The sequence below is a fragment of the Apteryx mantelli genome, chromosome 31 (genome assembly GCF_036417845.1).
Source record: "Apteryx mantelli isolate bAptMan1 chromosome 31, bAptMan1.hap1, whole genome shotgun sequence".
NCBI lineage: Eukaryota > Metazoa > Chordata > Aves > Apterygiformes > Apterygidae > Apteryx > Apteryx mantelli.
The window spans coordinates 3,433,666-3,448,636 of NC_090008.1; the positions used below are offsets into that span (position 1 = coordinate 3,433,666).

The 14,971-nt window shown below is 66.7% G+C and overlaps 1 protein-coding gene across 2 annotated transcripts; it reads left to right on the forward strand.

Moving 5' to 3' along the window:
- Positions 1–433: 433 nt before the first annotated feature.
- Positions 434–4,992, forward strand: LOC106492217 (acyl-coenzyme A thioesterase THEM4). 2 transcript variants are annotated; one of them, XM_067313222.1, is made up of 7 exons: positions 434–499; positions 707–1,041; positions 2,031–2,190; positions 3,008–3,170; positions 3,275–3,385; positions 3,575–3,699; positions 4,192–4,992. In XM_067313222.1, exons 2-7 carry the CDS (start codon positions 904–906, stop codon positions 4,248–4,250), a joined length of 756 nt encoding a protein of 251 aa, XP_067169323.1. In that variant the 5' UTR covers positions 434–499; positions 707–903; the 3' UTR covers positions 4,251–4,992. The 2 variants fall into 2 exon arrangements, with proteins under 2 accessions (XP_067169323.1, XP_067169324.1); XM_067313223.1 differs by lacking the exons at positions 434–499; positions 707–1,041 and adding an exon at positions 1,556–1,635.
- Positions 4,993–14,971: the final 9,979 nt, after the last annotated feature.

The window sequence follows — 14,971 nt, forward strand, 5'->3', positions numbered from 1 at the left end:
CGGACAGGCCTGGGCGGGGTATATAGGGGTGCGTAGGGGTATACAAGGCTGTGCAGGGTTGTACAGGGGCCCATCAAGTGTTTTTGGTCCACGGAGTTTTTTGGGGCTGGCAGAGGGCTGTATGGGGGTCTATGGTGTACATGGGGGTATAGAGGTGCATATAGGGCCCGCACAGGGCCCTATAGGGGCTGCCTACAGGCGTCCATAGGGCTGTACAGGGGTGTACCGGGGTCCATGGGGCTGTACCGGGTCGCTAGGTGTCCGTAGGGCTGTACCGGGGTGTGGAGGTGCCCATAGGGGGCCCATAGGGGCCCGCAAAGGCGCCCGGGGCGCGGAGGCCTCCGCGGGGCCCCGCCCCGTCGCCCCGGCAACGGCGCGCGAGGCCCCGCCCCCCGGGCGCGCGGGGCGGGCAGTGGGCGTGCCCTCGCCGTCACGCACGTCAGCGGGGCGGGCGCGTGACGTCAGGACGCTCCCTCCCGGCGCCGCGACCGGCCTCGAGGTGAGGACGGGGAGCGCGGGCGGGGGTCGAAGGTCACGGGAAGGTTGCAGGGGGCGGGGGTCAAAGGGCGAGCGCCCCCCTCGGTACTCGGGGGGGGGGTGTCCCGGGGGTGCAGGGCCGGGGGGGGGGTCGAAGGTCACCCGCAGGGGCGACCCCGGAGTGACCTGGGCACCGACCCGGACACTGATGGGGTGGCGTCACCTCCAGGGCCCAGCGAGCGCGAGTGACATCACTGCTGGCAGCGTGACGTCAGCACGAGGCCCTGGGAATCAGGAGCGACATCACCGCCTGCGAAGAGCGAGCAGGAGCCGCATCGCCGCCCGGCGTGACATCGCCGCCCGGGGTGACATCGCCGCCTGGCGTGACATCGCCGCCCGGGGCGACGCCGTCGGCAGCCCGGAGCCATGTGGAGGCGGTGCGGGGCGCTGGGGCGGGCGCTGGCCCTCCGCGGGCTGCCCGGCCTCGCTCCCGGGGCCGCAGGGCGCCGGACGGCCTCGGGCCCCAGCCCCCCCGCCAGGCCCGGCCTGCCCTGCGGCACCGCGGTGAGTGCTGCCCTCGGCGGGGGCCGCGCGCGATGGGGCCGCGCGGTGGGATCCCACGGTGTCCACGTGGGAGAAAGGTCCTCGGACATCCGCTGCGGCCTGGGCCCAGCTGGAAGCTGAACAGGGCCAGGCAGCTTCTCTCGGCACCGGCTGCGGAGCTGGCGCTGCCCCGGGGCTGCTGTTGTTGGAAGCCTTCGGGGGCAGGGACCGGGACGGCACGCTGCCTCCTATACAGCCGCATGCCGCGTGGGCACCAGGCTGGCAGAAACACCCGACTTGTGCAACCGTAAATCAATCTCTGGACTTAAATCTCCCTGGAGTTAACTGCTGCTCAGAGCAGGGGAGCAGAAACATCCCAAACTGGCTGCTTGGTCAGGGAAAACCTCACGCCAGCGTCTGGGCTCCCCCGGGGGTTGGATCCATGTGAAAAGCGACTGTGAGCAGCGGTTGGGCGCTCTCCATTCCCCGCCCCGGATGGTTTCACAACCCCTCTTAGTACAGCGAGGCTCCGCTAGTTCAGCCCGGGGATAAATCCTCTCTTTGTTCAGGAGAGTTGCTGCTTTCGTGGCGGAGCCCTTGCACGTCTCGCACTGGGTACGGTGACTAACGAGGGCAGAAACGACAGTTTCCCCCCCACATCTCAGGGAATGCTTCAAATTGTTTCCGGTTGAGCTCATCCATCAAAGACCCTGCCGGGCTGTCGTAAAAACAGCCTCCGCCTGGCAGGATTCATGGGTGGGGAGGCTTGTTCTGCCTCGCGAACCTCTCCGAGAACCTCCTTAGCTCTTTGGCAGAGGAATCGCAGCTCCGGCCAGAGCAGGCAGGGGAGTTAAAGGCGGATTGATGGCGTTTAAAATGTGAAGCGCTGGGCCCTGCTGTCGATAGCACAACCTGGAGCGGAGCTGCTCCTTATGGACCAGGCACGGGGAGCGTGTGCGAAGGGATCGGGGATGTAGCTGCTCACTGTGTGCCTCTCCCGATCTATCCAGGCCGCGGGCTCGCAGCTGGGGCAGTCGAAGGATTACGCCCTGCCCAATGCCAGCTGGAGCCAGGACATGCTGGACTTGTACAACAGGTTCCTGGACATGACCAAGGACGGGCTGTGGAAGAGGATTCCCTCCTACAACAACATCCTCGACCACATCCCAGGCAAGGCCCTTTGAAGTCTCCTCCTGTGCCTGTGTGCTGCTGCCGTGCGTCACCAACCCCTGGCGCAACCCGGAGGGTGACACTTCCCCTTCACGCGCTTCCCGGGTCTCTCCCTGGCCACGGTCGGCCCTTGCCTGACACTGACACGTCCCCGACAGCAGCTCTGGTGTCTTGGGGGGCTCGAGGTACCGTCCTCGTAGTTGTCACCTGGTGGCTGTGACCGTGGAGCGCCTGTTGGGGCCGGCACCTGAGCGCACGTTGAATCGGGCCCTCGTCCTTCCCGTGGCAGGGCAGAGCCCAGAATCTGTTAGTGAGGGTGACGTTAGCGCTCCCTGGAAACAGCGAAGGGGCGTAATTTGGGCCGAAAAAGCCTCTGTTCCCTGCGATCTGCGCCACGTGCTGGTCTGCTCTTCCCCATGGCCGTTCCTCTCTTCCCCCGGTGTTCTCCAAGCGTCTCGGGCCCTTTGCAGTGCCGGGAAAACAGGAATTTGAACCAGTTTAAAAATCAGCACCCGCAGATCCCTCCCTCTGGGGTCTCCCTGCATCCAGGCTCGTGGCTGCAGTTTTCATGGGATCCTGCCGCTGGGGTGGTAGCAAGCCCTCGCTGCTGAGTTAAATCATTGCTGCGTTACGTCTCCCCACTGGGCTTAAGCAAAACTGCCTCCCAGCGTGTCTTCCACAGGCTCGGGGGACGCAGACAGCCCCCACGGGTGAAAAATAACCCTTGTAACGAGCCAGGGGCTTAGGGCCTGGCGTGACGTGAAGCTCTTCCCTCAGCTTCGCTTCTGACGTGGGCTCTTCTCTCGTGCCTTGGCAGAATCGATGAAGCTGACGTATGAGAAGAGGAAGGACACGCGCCTCTTCCTTCGCAGCATCGATGCCGAAGGTGCCGGCTTCGAGTACGTGATGTTCCTGAACACCTCGGAGAAAAGGGTCGTGTGCCTGTTCCAGCCCGGCTCCTACCTGGAGGGGCATCCCGGGTAAGAGCTCGCCGAAACCCCCCCCCCTTGCCTTCGGCTGGGATGTGGCGGATTTTCTCCCTCCGGGCTTGTTCTCAACCTTTCCTTCCCCCTGCGGCCTCCAGCTTTGCCCACGGCGGCTCCATCGCCACCATCATCGACAGCACGATAGGGAGCTGCGCCATCTCCGTGGCGGGGAAGGTGATGACGGCCAACCTCAGCATCGACTACGTGAAGTGAGTGACCTCCCTGCGTGTCCCTGGCGGAGGGCGGGAGACCGGGACGAGTCCCCCGAGCAGGGGAAGCGCCGTTCTCCGGCCGCGGCTCCTCCCTGGATGCCGATCGGCGACGCTAGGGCTCGGTTCGGGGCTCTCTCCCCCGGGGCTGGGCTTTACCCCCTTCCCTGGGATGCTCTCTCCTCGCAGCCCCGTCCCGCTGGGCTCCGTGGTGCTCGTGGACAGCAAGGCGGACAAAGTGGAGGGCCGGAAAGTCTTTCTGTCCTGCAAGATGCAGAGCGTTGACGGCAACACCCTTCACGCGGAGGCGACGGGTAAAGATGTGCTCCGTGTCGTGGCGGGGATTGGGCTCTGGGGTGGGAGCTGCTGGGGCGGTGCCAGAGTTTCCCCGTTTCAGGTGCTTAAAAGCAGAGGGAGCCTCGGGAAGGGGAATTTGTCAGGGATTTGTGGCTCTTCCCCACCTCTCCTGGGGTGCAAAGGGCCCGGAGTGAGCGCCGGCAGGGGGTTTATCCCTGGGATCCTGTTAAGGCCTGGTGCAGCCCGGAGAGCGGGTGACCGGCAGTCGGGAGAGGGCGCCAGAGCCCTGCCGTGTCACCGTCACGCCGTGTCACGCCATCGCATGCCGTCACACGCCAGCCCTAGCTGCACGCTCTGCGCTCAGGCCGTGACCGGACCCCCGTGAGCCGGCAGCGGCATCGGGAATGTCTCGGGGCAGTGCCGTCTCACCGGCGGCTGCAGTCCCTGCTTCTCCCTGCTCTCCGTTAATGAGTCATCCTCCTTTTTCCCCCCTTTCCATCTGTTTTTAGCTCTCTTTATCCAGCTGGATGCCACCAAGGCCCAAAAGCAGCAGGCCAGCTGCCAGTAGGCTCCGCGGGGCCGGAGGCAACTCCGGCTCTCCGGGCCCCTGAATGCCGTCAGCCGCAGCCCCCCAGATCCGCCCTGCTCCGTCACGGCGGTCCCGTGTCTCCGGGTGAAGGCATGCACCCGCCCTGCCGCTGCAAAGACGCTTCTCCCAGCTGCTCTGCCGTGCTTCTCCCTCGCTCCTGCCCAGATCTGGTTCCCCAGGCGACGCCTCGTCCCTGCCACTGGGACCAGCATCATCCCAGTGCGTTCGAGGCAGCTTGGGAGCAGCCAGGAAAACCCATTTTGGACAGAAACCGGAGGGAGATGCCCATAAGTGTGTCAGCCTCGTGCCTCAGTTTCCCGGTGCCTGGCCTGGGAGGGACGTTTGCAGAGTATTAACCGACCTGTTTTGGGCAGAGCTGGGTGTTGTGGAGTGAACACAAGCGCTTAAGGAATATACTTAATATTTATTGGCATTTTCAGTGGGAATTAGCTGCATTTCTGACAGCATTGGTGTGATGAAAGGGGCGCTGCGACTGTTCGCCAAAAGGCCGTGAGGGCTCATTTTTCCCGGAGGAGGGAGATGCCCCAAAGTGTTTCAGCCCCGCAGGGACTGCGAGGGCCGGCGTCTGCCCCCGCTCGCTGCCGTGCCTCGGCTGCAGCCAGGCTTCCCCGCTTCCACGAGCGGTGTCTCCCGGCCGGGCCCCGGGCTCGTCCGTTGGGGGCACGAAGCAGCGCGGAAATAAAACATCTCGGGGACGAGAGCGCTTGTGGCTTGTGGTGGCGTGACAAAACCTGCCCCCGGGGCGGCTTCCGGCACCACCGGGCTCTGCGCGAAGGGATGGGTCCGGGTCCGGCCCTGGAGGGATGCACAGGATGGAGCCGCCCCTGGGCACCGAAGCTCCACAGGGAACTGGACCTGACATTGTCCGTGCTGGCTCTGTCCCCATCCCCTGTCCCTATCCCTGCCACTATTCCTGTCTCTGTCCGTGTCCCCAGACCCTGTTCCCGAACCCGCCTGGGTCTCTTCCTGTCTCTATTCCCTGCTGGGGGGAGGGAGGGCTGAGATGGCCCCGTCACCCAGGGGGGACCGAGGCGCAGGTGGGCTGGGGACCCAGGTGTCCTGCAGGGGCCCTGCCCCCATGGCTGGCACCTGGGGGTGGGGGCAGAGGGGACAACATGGGGAAAGTGAGGCACGGAGGAATGGCCCAGCCAAGAGACCCAGGCGTCCGGCTCCCCCTCTTACCCCCCTCAGGTAACCCCTGTAACCTCCTCATCTCCATCACGTGGGGTGTCTCCAGGGCTGGGTGGACAGGAAGGGGCCCAGGTGTCCGGCCACCCGCCCCAGCCCCTGTCTCACTGCTCGACCTGCTCGTTGGGAGGGACCTTTGGGGATCGTCTAGTCCAGCCTCGAGCAGGCTGCCCCGAACCACATCCAAGCGGTGCTGGATGTCCCCAAGGACCCCCCTCAGCAGAGCTGCTCGCCGGCAGGTCAGCCCCACCGTGTGCCGGTGGCCTGGGTTGCTCCTCGCTGGGGCAGGGCTCTGCGCTTGCCTTTGCTGACCTTCGGGAGGTTCTTCTGCCCATCTCTCTGGCTTGGCAAGGTCCTTCGCACCCACCCTTGGGTGCATCCGCTGATCCTCCCAGCCTCGTACCATCAGCACCTGGCTGAGGGTGCGCTCTGTCCCTTCACCCAGGTCACTGGTGAAGAAGTTGAACAAGACTGGACCTAGTATTGACCCTTGGGGGACGCTGCTAGCTACCGGCCTCCAGCTAGACTTTGTGCCACTGAGCACAACCCTCCGAGCTCTGCCCTTCGACCGTTTCCCAACCCACCTCAACGTCTGCTCATCCAACCCGTACGTCACCAGCTTGCCCATGAGGATGTTATGGGAGACGGTGTTGAAAGCCTTGCTGAAGCCAAGGTAGACAACGTCCTCCGCTCTCCCCTCGTCTACCCGCCCGTCATCTTGCTGTTGAAGGCCATGGGGTTGGTCAAGTGTGATCACCCCTTGGCGAACTCATGCTGACTGTTCCCCATCACCTTCTTGTCCTTCCGGTGCTTGGGAATGGTCTCCAGGATGAGCTGCTCCATCACCTTCCCACTGGTCGAGGTGAGGCTGACCAACCCGTGGTGCCCCAGATGCTCCTTCTTGCCATTTCGGGAAGACTGGGGTGACATTGGCTTTCTCCCAGCTTTCAGGCACTGCTCCTGATCTCCACAACCTTTCCAAGATGTTTGCGGGTGGCCTTGCAATGACGTCAGCCAGCTCCCTCAGCACCCATGGGTGCATCCCACCAGGGCCCATGGACCAGGGCCCGCGTCCAGTTGGCTTCAGTGATCCCTTACCTGCTCCAGGATAGTCCAGGAGGGGATTCGGAATAGCAACCAGCTCTCCTGGACCCCTCCAGGACTGTCTCCCACGGGATTCATCCGTGGCACGATGGGGCTGCCCGGGGAGCAGGGCGGATGGGGAGAGCCGGGACGGTTGGCCGTGGGGACGCCTAGGTCCTAGTTTTGGCTCGGAGACGGGAGCAAGGCGGCCAACGGGGCCTGGACACCTGGGTCCGCTGCCCCCCCTCAGCTGCTGGCTATGAAACAGGGAGTGGGGGGTCCCTGGGGTGGGGGGACCCCTGGGTAGGGGGGGTCCCTGGGGCTCCTGGGTTGGGGGTCCTCATGATGGGGGTCCTCGGGGTCTCTCATTGGGGGTCCCTCGGGTGGGGGGTCCCCAAAGGTGGGGGCCCAGGGTCCCCGGGGTGGGGGTCCCCGGGGGTGGGGGACGCTGAGGTGGGCAGCTGGGGGTCTTCAGGGTGAAGGTCCTCTGAAGAGGGGAGGTCCCAGGGTGGGCTGGTCCCTGGGGTCCCAGCTCACCCATCTCCACCTCGCTTTGCAGGGCGGGGGGACATGAGGAAGAACCACGCTTGTGACCCCCCCCCCAGTGACCATGGGACCCCCAGGGGACGCGTGTTCCCCTCCTGGGTCCCCCGGGTCCATCTGTGCACAGGGCTATGGGGGAGCATTGCTGCACCCCACAGGTGGGAGCATGTGGGTGCGGGGGGGTCCCCTAGCTGCACCCCACAGGTGGGTGCAAGTGGGTGCGGGGGGTCCCCTAGCAGCACCCCACAGGTGGGAGCGTGTGGGTGCGGGGGGTCCCTTAGCTGCACCCCACAGATGGGAGCATGTGGGTGCGGGGGGTCCCCTAGCTGCACCCCACAGGTGGGAGCATGTGGGTGTGGGGGGGTCCCCTAGCTGCACCCCACAGGTGGGAGCATGTGGGTGCGGGGGGGGTCCCACAGCTGCACCCCACAGGTGGGAGCATGTGGGTGCGGGGGGGTCCCACAGCTGCACCCCACAGGTGGGAGCATGTGGGTGCGGGGGGGTCCCACAGCTGCACCCCACAGGTGGGAGCATGTGGGTGTGGGGGGGGTCCCACAGCTGCACCCCACAGGTGGGAGCATGTGGGTGCGGGGGGGTCCCACAGCTGCACCCCACAGGTGGGAGAGTGTGGGTGCGGGGGGGGTCCCCTAGCTGCACCCCACAGGTGGGAGCATGTGGGTGTGGGGGGGTCCCATAGCTGCACCCCACAGGTGGGAGCGTGTGGGTGTGGGGGGGTCCCCTAGCTGCACCCCACAGGTGGGTGCAAGTGGGTGTGGGGGGATCCCATAGCTGCACCCCACAGGTGGGAGCGTGTGGGTGCAGGGGGTCCCCTAGCTGCACCCCACAGGTGGGAGCATGTGGGTGCGGGGGGGTCCCCTAGCTGCACCCCACAGGTGGGTGCAAGTGGGTGTGGGGGGGTCCCATAGCTGCACCCCACAGGTGGGAGCGTGTGGGTGCAGGGGGTCCCCTAGCTGCACCCCACAGATGGGAGCATGTGGGTGCGGGGGGTCCCCTAGCTGCACCCCACAGGTGGGTGCAAGTGGGTGTGGGGGGTCCCCTAGCTGCACCCCACAGGTGGGAGCATGTGGGTGCGGGGGGGTCCCACAGCTGCACCCCACAGGTGGGAGCATGTGGGTGCGGGGGGGGTCCCACAGCTGCACCCCACAGGTGGGAGCATGTGGGTGTGGGGGGGTCCCCTAGCTGCACCCCACAGGTGGGAGCGTGTGGGTGCGGGGGGGTCCCCTAGCTGCACCCCACAGGTGGGTGCAAGTGGGTGCGGGGGGGTCCCCTAGCTGCACCCCACAGGTGGGAGCATGTGGGTGCAGGGGGTCCCACAGCTGCACCCCACAGGTGGGAGCATGTGGGTGCGGGGGGGGTCCCCTAGCTGCACCCCACAGGTGGGAGCGTGTGGGTGCGGGGGGGTCCCCTAGCAGCACCCCACAGGTGGGAGCATGTGGGTGCGGGGGGGGTCCCCTAGCTGCACCCCACAGGTGGGAGCGTGTGGGTGCGGGGGGGTCCCACAGCTGCACCCCACAGGTGGGAGCATGTGGGTGCGGGGGGGTCCCCTAGCTGCACCCCACAGGTGGGAGCATGTGGGTGTGGGGGGGTCCCACAGCTGCCCCCCACAGGTGGGAGCATGTGGGTGCGGGGGGGTCCCCTAGCTGCACCCCACAGGTGGGTGCAAGTGGGTGTGGGGGGTCCCCTAGCTGCACCCCACAGGTGGGAGCATGTGGGTGCGGGGGGGTCCCCTAGCTGCACCCCACAGGTGGGAGCGTGTGGGTGCGGGGGGGTCCCCTAGCAGCACCCCACAGGTGGGAGCATGTGGGTGTGGAGGGGTCCCACAGCTGCACCCCACAGATGGGAGCATGTGGGTGCGGGGGGGTCCCCTAGCTGCACCCCACAGGTGGGAGCATGTGGGTGTGGGGGGGTCCCACAGCTGCCCCCCACAGGTGGGAGCATGTGGGTGCGGGGGGGTCCCCTAGCTGCACCCCACAGGTGGGTGCAAGTGGGTGTGGGGGGTCCCCTAGCTGCACCCCACAGGTGGGAGCATGTGGGTGCAGGGGGTCCCCTAGCTGCACCCCACAGGTGGGTTCAAGTGGGTGTGGGGGGATCCCTTAGCTGCACCCCACAGGTGGGTGCGTGACGGCAGCTCGGGGACAAGCTGCACCCCAGAGAGGGGCCCAGGCGTCCTGGCCCCCCCCCACCCCAGTGCCCGGGTCACCCCAGGGTGGGGCCGCGCTATGGGGTGCGGAGGCGCCCGGACGCCTGGGCTCATCCTGGCCGGGGCGGGGGGGGGGGGGGGGGTCCCGCATCTCCCCACCGCAGCGAGTGGGGTTTCCGGGCTGAGTCGGGGGTGGCAGAGGGAATCTAGGTTAAAGCGCCCGGACGCCTGGGTCCCTGCCCCGCTCCGCCGGGGTCACCGGGTTCACGGGGGGGGGGGGGGCAGGGGGCCACCCGGACGCCTGGGTCCCCGCGCCGCCCCTCCGTGCCTCAGTTTCCCCCCCCTGCGGGTCCGCCCGCGCCGTGGAAAGTCGGAAATTTCCAGTGCGTGGGGCCGGGGGGGGGGGAGGATGCTGGGTGGTGGGGGGGGGGGGCAGGATGCTGGGGGGGCCGCGGCGCCCTTATAACGCGGGGCCGCTGTGCCGCCGTGCCGCTGTGCCGCCGCCATGCGAGGTAGGGCCGCGCGCGGGGGGCCCCGGTTGGGCCCGGGGGGGTTGGCGTGGGCCGGCGGGAGCGGGGGGCACCGCTCCGGGCCCGTGCGAGCGTGCGGGAGTGGGTCTGCGCTCGTGCAAGCGTGTGCAAGCGGATCGGCATTCGTGCAAGCGTGTGCAGGCACGTCCGTGCCCGTGCAAGCGTTTGCAAGAGGAGCTGTGCCCGTGTGAGCGTGCGGGAGCGGGTTTGTGCTCGTGCAAGCGTGTGCAAGCGGGTCTGCGTGCGTGCAAAGGGGTCGGTGTCTGTGCAAGCGTGTGCAAGCGGGTCTGCGCCTGTGCAAGCAGATGGGAGCAGGCATGTGTACGTGCAAGTGTGTACGGGTGGGTCTGCGTTCGTGCAAGCGGATATGTATTTGTGCAAGCATGTGGGAGCAGGTAAGTGTTGGTGCAAGCATGTGAGAGCGTGTGGGAACAGGCATGTGTACATGCGAGTGTGTGGGAGCGGGTACGTGTTTCTGCAAGAGTGTGGGAGCGAGCATGCCTGTGTGGAAGCATGTTGGAGCATGTGCGAGCAGGCATGTGCGTGTGCAAGGGTGTGGGACCGTGCATGCAGGTGTGCAAGCGTGTGCCAGCATGCTGGAACGGGTTTATGTGCACACCAGCACCGGAGACCATAGGTAAATGTGTGTGTTTTTTGGGAGCAGCCGTGTGTTTGTGCAAGCCTGTGCGTGCATGCAAGTGCATGCATCCATGCAAGCGTGAGTGTGCAAGCCAGCACCCAGTGTGGCTGCGCGTTCAAGGCTGTTTGCGTGGCCGTGCAAACACCGGTGAGGGTGCGGGTGCGTGCAGGCGTGTATGGGAGCCTGTGTGCGTGCGTGTGAGCACGGGGGCATGCAAGTGTGTGCATGCGCGTGTGCAAGTGTGTGTGTGCCCTGTGTGCAGGTGTGTGAGCATGAACACGCTTGCACGGGGACACACACGCGTGTGCGTGTGCACCCTGTGGCGGGGGGGCAGCCCGGACGCCTGGGTCTCTCGGGGTGCAGGCTGCGAAGGGCACCGCGAGCGGAGCCGGTGCCCGGGGACTGGCGGGTGACGGTGGGTGCAGGTGTGTGACAACGTGTCGCGGGACGCCCCGCAGGGGCACCTATTTTGGGGCATTCGCAGGCGTGTCGTGGCATGTTCCGGCGAGGACACGCGTGTTACGAGGCAGGCGGGTGCGTTCCGGGGGGGGTGCGTGCGGTTTGCTGCGCGCTGCTGCGTGTGTGCACCCGTCGGGCTGCGCACTGGTGTGTTATGGCGTGTGCAGGCGCTTCCTTGCGTGTCTCGGTGCGTTCGCAGGTGCGTGCGGTACCCTGCACACGGACGCGTTGCTGGGTGTTGCGACGTGTCGCTGGGTGTGCATACGTGATGTCGCATGTCCCCCGTGTGCACACGTCTGCTTCTGGCCCCGCGCCCCGCGCGGCTTCGCCGTCTTCTGCTGTTTTTTCACGCGTGTGCACCCATGCGAATACACATGTGCGTGCAAATGCACGCGTGTTGCTGCTGCCGCTGCACCGGCTTGGGACACCCCGTGAGGCTCTGCCGTGTCCCTGTGGGGACACGTGTGTCCATGAGCGTGCAGAGCCCGACGGGGACCCCCGGTCCCCCCCAGCCCGCGCAGCTGCGGGTGCCGCCGGGGCGGCGCGGGAACACGCGTGTTAGATGTGGTCGGGACTGGCAGGTGCGCGGGGCCGGGCGCAGGTGACACCGAGGGGGACGCGCTTGGCGGGGGGGAGGCAGGTGGCCCCGGCGCACACGGTTGGGGGCTGCGGCCGCCCCGCGCTGCTCCCCGGCCCCAGCTGCAGCCCCCGCGTGGCCCCCAGCAGCGGCCGCCCCCCCCCCCGCGCCAAGACACCGCCACCGCCACCCGCCTGCACCCCGACCCCTCCGTGCTGCCCCCAGCTGCACCCGCAGCCCCCCCATGCTGCACCCAGACGCCGCCACCCCGCTGCACCCCAGCCTCAGCCCCCCATGCTGCACCCCAGATGCAGCCCCCTACGCAGCCCCCCCCCCGCTGCTCCCCAGCCCCAGCTGCAGCCCCTGAGCAGCCTCCAGCACCAGTTGCCCCCACCCCTGCACCCAGACACGGCCACCCCATGCTGCACCCGGACACCGCCACCCTGCTGCACCCCAGATGCCGCTGCACCTCCCCATGCAGCCCCCCCCCAGCCCCCTGCGCTGCTCCCCAGCTGCAGCCCCCCCATGCTGCACCCAGGGGCTCAGCACCCCGCGCACCCCCGGCAGTGCCGGTTGGCTCCAAGGCTGCACCGGGAAAGGGGGCCCAGGTGTCCGGAGCCCGCTCGCCGGGGCTCTCCGCGGCACCGAGGCCACCCCCGCGGCTCCCACGGGGAGTGTGGGGCTGATGCGGGGCCCCACGGCGGACGCTGGGGTCCGGCCCGGCTGCGGGGTCTGGCACCTGGGGGGGAGCCGGCAGGACCCTGGGATCCCGGCTGCACCCGCGCGGCCAGGGCAGCACCTCGCCCTGGGCGCCCAGAGGGACCCAGGAGTTCGGAGTCTGGCTGGCTTCCTCCCGCCGCCCCCTCCTCCCCTGGGGACCCAGGCGTCCTGCGCCCCAGGGCCATGTCGGCTGTACTGTGCTGTGGCGTGTTTGCATGGGCCATGGTGTGTTTGCATGTGCCGTGGTGAGTTTGCTGGTGCCCTGGCATGTTTGCATGTGCCATGGCGTGTTTGCATGTGCCCTGGTGTGTTTGCATGTGCCATGGCATGTTTGCATGTGCCCTGGTGGGTTTGCATGTGCCCTGGTGGGTTTGCATGTGCCATGGCGTGTTTGCATGTGCCATGGTGTGTTTGCATGTGCCATGGCATATTTGCATGTGCCGTGGCTAGTTTGCTGGTGCCATCACATGTTTGCATGTGCTGTGGCGTGTTTGCTGGTACCATGACGTGTTTGCATGTGCCGTGGTGTGTTTGCATGTGCCGTGGTGTGTTTGCATGTGCCATGGCATGTTTGCATGTGCCATGACATGTTTGCATGTGCCCTGGTGGGTTTGCTGGTGCCATGGCATATTTGCACGTGCTGTGGCATGTTTGCATGTGCCCTGGCATGTTTGTATGTGCCATGGCGTATCTGCACATGCTGTGGCGTGTTTGCACATGCCGTGGCGTGTTTACTGGCACCATGACATGTTTGCTGATGTTGTGGCAAGTTTGCTGGTGCCATGACGTGTTTGCTGGTGCCGTGGCGTGTTTGCATGTACCATGGCGTATTTGCTGGTGCCATGACGTGATTGCTGGTGCCATGGCGTCTTTACCGGCACCACGGCGTGTTTGCTGGTGCTGCACCATGTCTGTCTGCACTGCGCTGCACCGTGGCGCATTTGGCCGTGCCAGGCTGCGTTTGGCCGTGCCGGGGCAGGTGCAGACATTTCCCACCGTCTGCCCATCCTGCGGCCGGCGGTGCCAGCGGGGGCTGGACGGTGGGTGCCGGCAGGTGCCGGTGGGTGCAGGGGTGCTGGTGCCAGGGCAGCAGGTACCGGGGTGGCGGCGGGGGGGAATTCGGCGAGACCTCGGCGACCTCTCGCCCGCGGCTTCCCGGCAGGAGCGGCACCCGAAAGCGGTGCTTCCTGGCAGCGCCGGCGCCGCCGCTTTGACTAATGCGGGCGCCGGCGCCCCGGGGCTGACTCAAAGCCCCAAAGGCCGAATTCCCACCGGCTCCGCGCCGTCTCACGGGACTTTTCGCCCCGCGCCACCGCGGGGGTCCCCAGGGCCACCTGGCCTCGCCGTGGCCCCCCGGTGCCGGATGTGAGGGCGGCCGCTGGGCCGGGCCGCGGCGCCCGGCGCCAAAAGTGGGTCGCGTGGAAACAGCCGACGAAGCGGATTTGTGTCCGGGAGGAAGAGGTGCGAGCGGGTGCGTACGTGTGCGAGCATGCACGTGCACGCGCGTGCACGAGCTTGCACAAGCAGACGCGAGCGCGCCTAAGCGTGTGCCTGCATGAACGAGGGTGTGCGCTCATGCACGAGCGTGTTTGAGCGTGCCCAAGTGTGTGCAAGGTTGTAGGAGCACGCATGAGCGTGCACAAGGGTGCACGAGCACCCACGAGCATGTGTGGGCATGCACGAGTGTGCCCATATGTGCACACCTGTGCAAGCGTGGACATAGCTGCAGGAGTGTGTGCAAGCATGCACGCGTGTGCACAAGCATGTGCAAATGTGCATTAACGCATGTGCACACACATGTGTAACCATGCACAAGCATGCACAAGCAGGTGTCAGCACGTCTGGAGGGTGCCCAGCGGCGTGGGGACACCAAAGGGGACCCAGGCGTCCGGGCAGCAGGGCATCCCCCAGGGCTGGTGTCCCCACTGTCCGGGCTCTGGCATCTCCCAGCACCAGTGTCCCCTGGCTCCGACACCTCCCGGCTCTGGTGTCCGTCCTGTCCCCCCACAGCTGCCACCCCACCGGGGCGGGCGTTTATGGCTGGGTGGCCCTGGGTGGGTGTTTACGGTCAGGTTCCTCCCCTCTCCAGGCGGGTGTTTATGGCCAGGTGCCCTGGGGTGGGTGTTTACGGGCACTTTCCCGCGAGGGGTGCTGCGATTTTGGCACGGCCATGGCACCGGTGCCAGGAGCAGCTGCTGGCCCTGGCGCCCCCGGAACTGTCCCACCTGCCCCAGCTGCCCCGCGGGCCCCGGCGTCCGGGCAGGGCCCTGATGTGGGGCGGAGGGGGCCCAGGCATCCGGGCGGTGCCGGGGCTGCCCGGCTCGGGGTGGGCACGGGGACAGGGACATGCGTGTGGGGGGGGAACACGTGAGCCCATGGGGACATGTGTGGTGCCATGGGGACATGTGTGACCATAGGGGACATGTGAGCCTACAGGTGACACACAGGGTCCCATGGGGACACCTGAGCCCATAGGGACCATGGGAGCCCGTGGGGGGACACGTAACCCCATAGGGGTCCCGTAAGACCATGGGGTGACACGTGAGCTCCTAGGGACACACGTGCTGTCATGGGGGACACGTGAGCCCAAGGAGAACGTATGAGTTCATGGGGACACGTGAGCCCATAGGGGACACGTGAGCCTATAGGTGACATGTCAGCCTATGGGGTGACACATCAGCCCATGGGGTGACATATGAGCTCATGAGGGACATGTGGGAACATGGGTGGCTCATATAATCCCATAGGGGACATGTGAGCACTTGGGGGACAAGTGAG

Coding starts and splice junctions, on each gene's coding strand:
- LOC106492217 (XM_067313222.1), top strand. CDS start 904: ATGTGGAGGCGGTGCGGGGCGCTGGGGCGGGCGCTGGCCCTCCGCGGG. Junction 1,042..2,030: donor GCCTGCCCTGCGGCACCGCG/GTGAGTGCTGCC, acceptor CGATCTATCCAG/GCCGCGGGCTCGCAGCTGGG. Junction 3,386..3,574: donor CTCAGCATCGACTACGTGAA/GTGAGTGACCTC, acceptor CTCTCCTCGCAG/CCCCGTCCCGCTGGGCTCCG.